This window comes from Sycon ciliatum, chromosome 3, assembly GCF_964019385.1.
Source record: "Sycon ciliatum chromosome 3, ocSycCili1.1, whole genome shotgun sequence".
Taxonomy (NCBI): Eukaryota; Metazoa; Porifera; class Calcarea; order Leucosolenida; family Sycettidae; genus Sycon; species Sycon ciliatum.
This window is the reverse complement of record NC_088645.1, coordinates 14,184,727-14,196,374: the sequence shown is the minus strand read 5'-3', so window position 1 is coordinate 14,196,374 and position 11,648 is coordinate 14,184,727. Positions and strand designations below refer to the sequence as shown.

General features: G+C 48.2%; 1 protein-coding gene across 2 annotated transcripts in view; it reads right to left on the bottom strand.

Annotated features, from left to right (window-relative positions):
• Positions 1-1,549: 1,549 nt before the first annotated feature.
• LOC135811505 (uncharacterized) overlaps positions 1,550-11,648 on the bottom strand; it is a 37,249-nt gene continuing 27,150 nt past the window's right edge. Inside the window, exons 7-10 of one of the 2 annotated variants that reach the window (XM_065324745.1) lie at positions 5,915-6,298; positions 4,694-4,843; positions 2,961-3,607; positions 1,550-2,505 (exon numbers count right to left, since the gene is read on the bottom strand). In XM_065324745.1, coding sequence (XP_065180817.1) covers positions 2,088-2,505; positions 2,961-3,607; positions 4,694-4,843; positions 5,915-6,298 — 1,599 coding nt within the window. In that variant the 3' untranslated portion in view covers positions 1,550-2,087. The remainder of the gene's footprint in view (positions 2,506-2,960; positions 3,608-4,693; positions 4,844-5,914; positions 6,299-11,648) is intronic. The other variant, XM_065324746.1, reaches the window with a different exon arrangement.

The window sequence follows — 11,648 nt, the reverse complement described above, 5'->3', positions numbered from 1 at the left end:
TGGATCTGTCAGTCAAGGGCAACGCCATCTACCAATGCTATTCAGCACGAATCATGCTAGCCTTCCGCTTGGATTCCACCACTCCTTGCTGTGAGGTAGCGAATGATTGTACGTGTGGGTAGTGCAGCATTTGCAACCCCGGCTCTCACACTTGACCAGCTCATAATGATACAGCAATGTGTTATCCACTACCATTGCCTGCAGCATTGGCAAACACAGTCTTGAAACATTAGTAACTGTTGACATACACTGTACATGCACATGTGACTGGGGATCACGGTATTCTGCATGCTGGTATACTATGTGTAGCGACATGTACATGCCAGATAGGAGATCATGATTGTCATTGACATTGGTACTCTGCTGCTGAGTCCTGACTGCATACATAGTCATTGTATCTATTGTACCGGATGCCATGATAGCACAGGAAACACCACATGCATGAATACCACAGAGTGTTGGGGTGCCGAATGCGGCCCTAGAAATGCAACCATTGCCATTGGCATTGAGGAGGCTGTGTAATGCCAGATACGGCTTTTCATTTTTCTATCCTGCAACCGGAACGCACCACATGCCATCACTGGGTATATACAATGTACATGTATATTCACTTTACGTTGTGCCCTGTTTAATGTGCCCTGTTTAATGTGCCCTGTTTAATGTGCCCTGTTTAATGTGCCCTGTTTAATGTGCCCTGTTTAATGTGCCCTGTTTAATGTGCCCTGTTTTACGGGCAAATGAAACTCATGAATTGTAACCCTTCAAAAATATTCAAGAAACACAACGAATATCACAATATAGCTCCATGTAGATCTTCATCATTGTTTGTCGTGAGCACTGTACCCATGGGCCCAGTGGGTCTACACGTCGTGTCACCCTGTTCCACAATGCACACGACTTTATGACCACATTGTGGTGTTATGTGTTGGACCGGCGACCCCCTGCTTGACCATGCGATCGCTTACAAATCCATTATACACACAGCATAGCCGTGTGCACATGAACTCTCTCCTGTCGACTGTTGTCTACATACGCGTGTGTGTGTGTGTGTGTGTGTGTGTGTGTGTGTGTGTGTGTGTGTGTGTGTGTGTGTGTGTCTTTGAAAGACAGCCGCACCGTACCTCAAAAAGTTATCACCTGGGCGTGATCGTAGGATCTTGGTTGACAGGGCCACTAGCTGATGTCGAGATCAATGAATAGTGGTGAGCTCTTTGACATGATCCATGCATAGCACTCACTCAGGCATTCTAAGCTTTCGAAAAACAAGTACATCAGCCAGGGAGTAGTACCCAAAGGCCAAAGGCCGAACATGACTCACTGATACATGACTCACTGATACAATATCTATACATGTACAAGCACTTGACTTGTATAGATATTGTAGTGCTACTAGTACTATTATTCATTGATCTCGACATCAGGTGGTGACCATGGTGACTAGTTGACCTCAACTTCTTTGTGACTATGACTACGAGTATGAGCTTTGCATTTGGACAATCACTGTTTCTGGTGATGTCACAGTGCCAGTATCATTTCGAACACAATTGTACACACAATGTTCGGTAATTATTGTTTCACATATAAAGAAGCATGCAGTGTGGTACCTATGAGGTACTATACACATTGCAATTTGGTCAGTACAATGGCGAGCAGTGCATGCGAGTATGCACTGACTCTCACCTCAAAGAAAGGCGATCAAAAACGATAAAAGACAGTGCTGGAATGTTACAGTAACATAATACAGGTGTTCTCATAAAGCGGGCGTGGAGATAACAAGGGACTGCAGCACACTGTACAGAGATAGAAAGTAGTCAGCGGCTATCAGAGTGCCACTGACCTACATCCTGAAGTACAATGTTCATGCATGTATGTAATAACCGGGCAATATTGAATTGAAGGCGGTCAATTGCCGAGATAAAGTGGATTGCACACCAGGAGAAAGAAGTGTCCATATTTCCCATGTCAAACTACCGGTAGTGCAAGAGGGGAAAGAAGTCGAAGGTTGTAGAATGCCACCACATAATGCAAGCCACCACAATATTTGTTGACTTTCTTGTGCTTTGCCATAATTATTGGTTCACTGGGAGCTAAAAGAGAGATCTCTGCTGCTCCTGCTGCTCGCGGATCTGATCTTCAATGAGCGATTCCCTGAGGCCGCCAGCCATACCGGCCAGGCCTCTCTCGTTTAGCATTGTCAACGGGCGGTCCCTTCCCGCAGCACGTCGCTGCTCATCTCTCTGCCGCACCCACCACTGGTGCAGGCCACTGCGGCGTAACCGGCCGCCCATACCGTCCTCCGACTTGCACTTCTGGAATAGAGATGACGGTAGCAGCAGGATCAGTGGTATAATAACCAGGATCAGCTCTACTCTGTCCAGCACCGTCTTGTCGTGGCCGAATGCAGTGAAGAGAAACTGCACGGTGCATATGAGACAGAGTAGGAGAGACAGCAAGCACTCCCAGGTGTTGTACGACAGTCTCATAACAGTTCCGGGTCGTAGTGGCCTGTGACAGGAGATAAAGCGAAGAGCAAAGGTGCAGAAAGAGGCATAAGAGAGAGAGAGAGAGAGAGAGAGAGAGAGAGAGAGAGAGAGAGAGAGAGAGAGAGAGAGAGAGAGAGAGAGAGAGAGAGAGAGAGAGGAGAAACAGAGAGAGGGGAGAGAGAGAGAGAGATAGATAAAGAGAGCGAGAGAAAGAGAGAGAGAGAGAGAGAGAGAGAGAGAGAGAGACAGAGATAGGGGAGGGGAGAGAGAGAGAGAGAGGCAGAATGACAGAGAATGTATTCCAGAAAACAGTAAAAGAAACAATCGTTGTAGAGCAATGTAACATGTGAAATTAAGGCAGGTATGGTCGAGGCCCGGCTGAAGCGTCATGCATGGCATTAGCTTGTGCAAGTCATGCATATGGATTTTTACAGTGCAAACAAGTATGATAATGGTCTGGATTCCACTTGAACTTACCATGCTAGGGCATGTGCCAGCAGCTGCAGCCAGAAGAAGCACACGGTCACTATGGTGAAGAGAAGTGGTTGGGAATGAGTGAACTCCACCAGGCAGACCAGTACGACGCGACGCAGCAGATTGAAAGCGGCCCAGTACCAGCGATCGTGTCGGTACAGACTGAACGCCTCGTCGATGAAGCCTCTGAGCATGCTGACGGAGCGGGCGCAGGGCAGTGCAAGAATGACCGGTATGGGTATCACCAGCAGTATGACTATCAGAATGGAGGTGGCAGCGTAGGGTGCATGCTCAGCACCAAAGTATGTAACCGAACTATCCAGCTGCAACACGAGCTGTCCATCCAGGGAGACAAACCAGAGGAAGGAGATGCTGACATACACAAGCATGAAGTAGCTATACACAAACACGAACCACATGACATGGACCAACATCAGATGGTGCTGCTGTCGCTGCAGGACTGCTGCCGTCTGCTTGTAGGAGCGTAGCAATCGAATGACAACAAAGACAAGAAGCATGGTCAGTGGCTGTACAAGCAGCAGAGCCTCGATTTGTAGGTGCTTCAAGTTCTCCTTCAAGCAGATGTGGCCCAGTCCGAATGTCAGCAAAGTCGGAAAGATTGTGGTCTTTTCCCCCAGCTGTGAATACGCCTGTTCAGAGTGAACATGTAGACCATAGGTACAGTCACAGACACACAAGCACATGTACACATGCACACATGTACACATGCACACAAGCACATGTACACATGCACACATGTACACATGCACACATGTACACATGCACACATGTACACATGCACACATGCACACATGTACACAAATGCATACACACACATGTGCACACACACACACATTAACTACAACACACAGCAACTTGCGACACGGGCAGTGCTGGCCAGCGGAATGAGAGGCTACGGAGAGAGAGATTCAGGGTCGGCCGGGGAGACACTGCCGGAGCAGAATCCACGAGAGTGAAGAGAGCCTAGACATGTCCGAGGGACGACGACCGAGGGGCTGGGCCCTGAGTAGCTGGAGATGAGCATGGCCAACACCCCTTTTATTCACTTTTATCAAAGTAAATGAGTGAGGAGAAATGGGAGGTTGGAGGGTGGAACACAACGAGCAGAACAGAATGATTCACACACAGTACGGATCGAAATTTATAGCGAGGTGAGCTCTAGCAAGTCACGTCGAGCAAACATCGAGCGAACGTCGCATGATGCCCACGTTGAGCGCCACATATAAATGCCATGGTGAATGCTACGTCGCATGTCGCCCACACATTGGATATCACGTTCAATGACACGTAGAGTGTGACGTCACCTAGAGTACCACGCATGCATGCACAACGTTGTTTGGCCGGCATGGTCACCGTAGACAGTAGCAAAGCATGAGCATACAGCAACAGCACTATCAAACATAGCAGCATAGCTTGAACGGTAGCACGAAGCTGCGTGCACCCATTAATCTGCATTATCACCATGATGCTACACTCACACATACACGCACACACGCAACGCGTACACACACACACGCACACACACGCACACACACACACACACACACACACACACACACACACACACACACACACACACACGCACACACGCACGCACATACACACGCACACATACACACAGCCACACACAGACACACACAGACACAGACACACACACAGACACACACACAGACACCAGAGTAAGCAAATTCACATTGCACATCATGTTCTAGTACCTGCAGGAAAAACAAACAGCTGTCAAGGAGAGGATTCAGGCCAATGTTGAAGTAGAAAAGAAGGAAAGCGCTCAGCAGGGTCAGTCCAGCCACAGATGGTACGTACACAGATAGAGAAATTTTTGTTGAGTTCCTGCAGTCCACGCATTCCTGCATAAAATCAAGAAACAGCAGATTTAATGCTCACGATCCTTGGATGATGTCATCCGCAAATGCAGAAAGGCTGTATGTTCAAGAACTCTTGATTTAGCAAGCAAGTTTGCGTAAACTGCAATGGGGTGAAAATTTGCTTTTTTGAGTTCCTGATACCACCATGATTAATTTGCAATACCAATAGGTATGCACAATATGCTAAACCAAAATCGGAGATGGCACCTGCTGAGAAACTTGTCTCCACAGGCACATATTCTGTCAGGGCACGAGTAACATGATGTCAGCCATATTGGTTTCATTTTCCACATTCCATTACCACTTTCCAAACAAAAATGGAGTCAAAATACGATTGTAAGGGACACAGTTCACCTAGGTGTTCCGTCTACGAACATTTCAGGACATGATTTTTCCTCTTTCTTGTAGCTCAGTGTAGCTTCCAATCCAAAATCCACTTCTCCAAGTTTTTCTTACCTACCCTCTCCAGAGCATACGGCATTCAGGTCGAGTTGAGAAATGAGCTAAGCTTTTACTGTGAAGTGAAGTCTGCCCCAGTTTAACCCTTTCACCGCTAAGGACATATATTTATGTCCTGAGTGTGCATCCCGCACTGATGAAAACTTTCGGGAAGCGCGTATGTTCAAACAATTGTAACTCAGCCAATTCTTACTCGAATTTCACAATCGAGGTATGAATGTCGAAGAAAAACATCTCATGGAAATTGTGGGCACAGGTTATGCGATCGAGCCCACCAACTAAACTAGATTTTGAACAGTCAGACGTGCACAATCTAGCACAAAACTGACAAGGAGTACTGAGACATTCCACGGCATGACAGTCAGCTTGAGCACTGCTCGGTAGCGCTAACCAACGGCCTTCCAACTTGGAAGGTTCATGGATATTAGTGCTTATTCCAAAGAGGGGAAGGCAAGCGCCATCGAGCCGAGCACAGCTACATTCCAAGGCTTCAGGGAGCAGTGCTCAAGCTGACTTTCATGTCGTGGAATATCTCAGTACTCCTTGTCAGTTTTGTGCTAGATTGCGCAGTGTGAAAACAACAAAAAAACTTACCATCTTTGCTACCTTCAACGACCAGCCGTCTTCACATTTGCTGCAGAGCGGCCCAGCCGAGTGAGCAGTGCATGCATTGTCAATGCCGTATCTCCATGCTCGGCGCACACACAGAGTGTTCCTGCATGGCACCACAACAAACGTAGCCGCGTCGCCATCGCGCCCTGTGCCGGCAGTGGTTAGCAGGCTGTCGATGCTGTCGTTGGTCGTGTTGGATAGCGAAATCAGCAGGTTCCTGTTGGCCTTGCCCTCTGTGTGGGGCTGGGAGCCCAGAAAACCGGCCCAGTATCCCTCCTTAATGGTCACCGCGTGATCATCATGGCATTTGGCTATGCCAGGCTGGCTGCTGCACTCACATACTTTCGTAGCTGCCTTGTTGGCATCCTGCAGAAACGAGAGAGCTTGGAAGCTCAGGGCCCTACGCTATACTTTTTTTGCCTTGATGACCTAGACAAAAAAAGCATAGGGATGTTATAAATTCTTATAAATTTCTACTTTTTGTTTTTAGACATAACCTGGGATTCGAACCCGCACTATCGCCCTGCATCCATCCCCCGATACACTTCGCATACATACTAATTCTTCCAAGTTGCTTCACGTTATGATCTTGTATTTGAAAGCCCTATTTGAATATGCATTGTAGCCAGCCGTCTTTGATTGTACGGTACGGTACGGGACAGGTACGGGACAGGTACGGGACAGGTACGGTCGAGGGTAATACGACACCATCTACCGCCTTGATGACGGCAAAAAAAGAATAGGGATGTTATAAATTTTTCAATTCTCCAATTTTTTTCAGGCGTTACCTGGGATTCGAACCCGCACTATCGCCCTACATGCATTCCCCCATACACTTCGCATTCATACTCATTCTTCCAAGTTGCTTCCCGTTATGATCTTGCGTTTGAAAGCCCTATTTGAATAGTGCGGCCAGCTGTATGTGGCCAGCTGTGTTTGATGGTACGGTACGGTAAGGGACAGATACGGGATAGCGCCAGGTGTGACACAAACACACAAACAAACAAACACCAAACGAGAGAACTTGGAAGCTCAGGGCCCTACGCTATGCTTTTTTGCCTTGATGACCTAGACAAAAAAAGCATAGGGATGTTATAAATTCTTATAAATTTCTACTTTTTGTTTTTAGACAAAACCTGGGATTCGAACCCGCACTATCGCCCTGCGTGCATTCCCCGATACACTTTGCATACATACTAATTCTTCCAAGTTGCTTCACATTATGATCTTGTATTTGAAAGCCCTATTTGAATATGCATTGTGGCCAGCCGTCTTTGATTGTACGGTACGGTACGGGACAGGTACGGGACAGGTACGATCGAGGGAAATACGACACCATCTACCGCCTTGATGACGGCAAAAAAAGAATAGGGATGTTATAAATTTTTCAATTCTCCTATTTTTTTCAGGCATTACCTGGGATTCGAACCCGCACTATCGCCCTACATGCATTCCCCCATACACTTCGCATTCATACTCAATCTTCCAATTTGATTTACGTTATGATTCTTGCGTTTGAAAGCCCTATTTGAATATTGCGGCCAGCTGTATGTGACTAGCTGTGTTTGATGGTACGGTACGGTACGGGGCAGATACGGGATAGCGCCAGGCGTGACACAAACACACAAACAAACAAACAAACACCAAATTAACGCTGTGTGGGCCCTGGCTAGCGCCAGACGTTACTGAAGTAACGTCTTCTGCATAGCTACGGGAATTAAAGCTGTGTGGACCCTGGCTAGCGCCAGACGTTACTGATGTAACGTCTTCTGCATACCTACGGGCATAACATAACAAATGTGTCATTCCTTAGACCAATAGTACTGCAAGTTCTCCCTCTGCCCTTGCATTTTTTACACATTCTGGCTACCTTTTCTCCGCTTCTTGACTGCTGACTTTGTTCACAATTCCTCACTTTCTCCCCTCCCCTCATCAACTGTTCATTCGTGTCGGTGCCTTGTTTTTGATCACATTCCCCTCTATCCTTTTTCAGAAAGTTACCGTATTTTCTCTAATAAGAGCCCGGGGCTCTTATTTTTTCAGTGACAGCTCTACCCGCGCTACTATTAGAGACTGGGCTATTATTGGAGACTGGGCTCTTATTTATTCACTTGTCAACTATCAAGCCAACTCCAGTCTATACAGGCATAAACTGACCATATCAAGACTGATTTTTCAACCCTAAACTCAGGAATATTGTCAAAACAGATGTTTCACAATAGCATTGGCGCCAGGAAGGAACCAGTAGACCGAAAACCTCTTTACAAATATGTCCTTGGCATGTAGTACTGCTGTTTTATATGTAGTCAATATACTTGTTGCATACTCCAATTGTGACCCGCACTACTATTAGAGACTGTGCTCTTATTACTTCAAACCACTCTCACCCCGGGTCATTATTGGAGACAGGGCTATTATTGGAGACCTGGGCTTTTATAAGAGAAAATACGGTAGGTTGGCGTGTTTCATTGAAAAGAAACTAGGAGCATGGGCAGATGACGGCCTACAGTATGTATGTGTGCACCGCATTCCCCCCGGATACAGATTACAAGTGCCTGCAAACTGGGACAGGTTACACACGTTTCTAGCTCCAAGTACACACAGGTCAGTCACCATCTCTGCTGTTGCTGGCTGTTGCCCGGACAGGGGTCGTGAGGTAACGAGGCTAGGGGGGCACAGTGTAATAGTGAGTAGCATACATACACCTATTACACTGTGCCCCCCTAGCTAAAATTCACGTCCACGGGAATGAACGAAATACCTAGGAAACAAACAAAAGAAAACAAACCAAATAATAAACTCAGTCCAGGACATAGTCAGCTAGTCGAGCAGGTGCAGTGCGAACACGGCCAGAACGACGAGAAACAGGAGAAGAAGTACGGACCGGATCAGACGACGGCGGCTGTAGCGGCGGAACGCAGCGTGGCAAATCATCATCGGACAGCGTAATCGGGTCAGGACGAGAAGGAGTAACGGCAGGCGGTTGACAGTCGGGGGGACGGGAAACGGCTTCAGGCGGACGAACAAACTTGCCACTGGCAGCATCATATCGGGTGAAACACTCAGACAGAGCAGGATCAGCATACGGAGCAAGAAGACTCTGAGGCTTGTAACAATCCGGCAACGGTCCAGCGGCAGAGGCACCAGGAGGACGAACAAAAACGGCCGGAGGAACATCAGCAGCTGACAACGGAACATCACGGGCAAGAGGCGGCGGACTCGGCGGAGGAGACGGCACATCGGTCACCACGCGGGACATAGCATCGGCATTCAGATGTTGGCGACCTGGACGGTGAACGACTCGGAATTCATATTCGGATAAACAGTCAAGCCAACGTGCTTTCCGTCCGCGGGGTTCCTTCAGGTTCCGGAGTGCAGTCAATGCAGTATTGTCCGTCCTGGCAACAAATGGTCGTGCTAACAAGTAGTGCCTGAAATACTCCGCAAAATAGACCAGAGCAAGGGCCTCACGATCGCTAGCATCGTAGTTGCGCTCAGCTTTCGTCAGTACACGGCTGCCGTACCCAATTGGTCGCTCAGTTCCATCCTGGATCTGGCTGAGGACTGCACCAATCGACACATTGCTCGCATCGGTGTCCAGAATGAATGCACCTGCTGAAGCTTCAAACTGGGGGTACGCCATCACCGGCGCACTGGCAAGCGAACGCTTCAGAGCCTGAAACGCCGCTTCACAAGCTTTCGACCACGCAAAGCGAGCATTCTTGCCTGTAAGAGCAGTCAGCGGAGCAGCACGCTGGGCGAACCCACGGATGAAGCGGCGATAATATCCAGCGAAGCCAAGGAACTCGCGGACAGCTGTGACAGATTTCGGAGTCTTCCAGTTCCTGACCGCGACGAGTTTGGCCTCATTCGGGGAGATGCCCTCCGCTGACACGCGGTGTCCTAGGAAAGTGACCTCCTCCTGGAAGAAGGAGCATTTCTTCAGATTGAACCGCAGCCCAGCGGACCGAACTCGCGCGAACACGGGCAGCAGAATCTGGAGTTGGCCAGACAGCGTTTCGCTGGCATTCAGGACATCATCAAAGAACACACGGCAGAATGGCTGGGCCGGTGTATTACATAAGCCACTCAGGACTGCTTCCATTACGCGCTGAAATGTCGCTGGGCCATTCCTGCAGCCCATCGGCAGAACATTAAACTCAAACAAGCCCAGTGGCGTGGTAAATGCCGTCTTAGCCTTGTCGCTTCCTTCCATTGCTATTTGCCAGTATCCTGACGCTAAGTCAAGGGACGTGAAATACCGACAGCCAGACAGGGAATCAAGCATGTCATCCGCCCGGGGAATCGGGTAAGCATCAGGCTCGGTGACAGAGTTCAACTTCCTGTAGTCGATACAGAGTCGAAGAGAGCCATCCTTCTTTGGCACCAATACTATGGGTGATGCCCACGGACTAATCGATTCTTGTATTATGCCTTGCTTTAACAGCGTATTCAGTAGATCTTCCAGAGCCTTCCGGCGGTGATATGGAATCCGCCTGGTAGGTTGTTTTATAGGGTTATTTTGTCCTGTGTTAATTTTATGAGGGAATATGTCACAGTAGCCATAGTCATCATCATGCAAGATAAATAAATCGTGGTTATCATGAAGTAGTTCAGTGAGCGTGCGAGAATGTTCTGTGGAGAGATGATTTTGTGCGTTGATATATTCATCGATGACTTTCTTGCGTTGCTCAGTTAGCGGGATCGGGTCGGGTGAAACTGAGGAAACCATAGCTTCAGTGTCGTCAATATGTTCACAATCTGTAGGAATTTGATGAAGTTCGGCAACATTGGTATTTTTATGAATGAGTATAGGATGATTTGCATGATTTTCAACAGCCACAACCACACGTGTTTGGTTAGGGCCAACAGTTACAAGACTAGGAGTCACTGCCACATCTGGATGCTTCGCCATAAAGGACTCCAATGGATCTGCCACGCAATCCATCGCAACCGTGCACACATCAACAGCTGCACAAGGCACCAAGACAACATGTCCTGCAGGTACCGACAACTCCATCTCAAACACCACACGAGATGAGTATACCACAGGGTCGGCCACACTTTCGGGCGCACACGCCGGGACAACGCCAGGTTGAGCCATGGGTTCAACAACCCGTGCAGACAATGAATCGTCAAGGGCAACACGAGAAGAATACGACGAAACAGGTACATCGTCGGAGCATGCATCAGAATGAGGAGTATGAGTATTACATGAGGGGGAAGTATTACGCGGAACAATACGATCATAGGGCGTACGTGACGGAGGACACCCAGAACCAGAAACATGCAACGGAACAGACACATCGCCAAACATCACAACACCACGAGCAATGTCTAATACCCCACCATGCTGCAACAAAAAATCGGAACCAAGAATCATGTCGCAGTGAATACCAGGAGAGACAACAACCGTGTGCTGGAAAGACAGATTTCCTAGCGACATACACAGATCCATGGATCCAACGACAGGAAGTTGTGCGCCATTGACTGCACACAACCGCGGAGCAGACTCTAGAGGAGGTCGCTCTGTCAAATTAGGCAACAATTTAGAATGCACTAACGACACACTTGAACCAGAATCAACAAGAGCAACAACAGGAGACGAAGACGAAGACGAAAGACAAACATCAACGTGCACAATAATGGGTGAGATCGCACCACATACCTCCTCGAGGGGCTCCACTCGGACGACTGACGGCGGCCCCGTGTCACC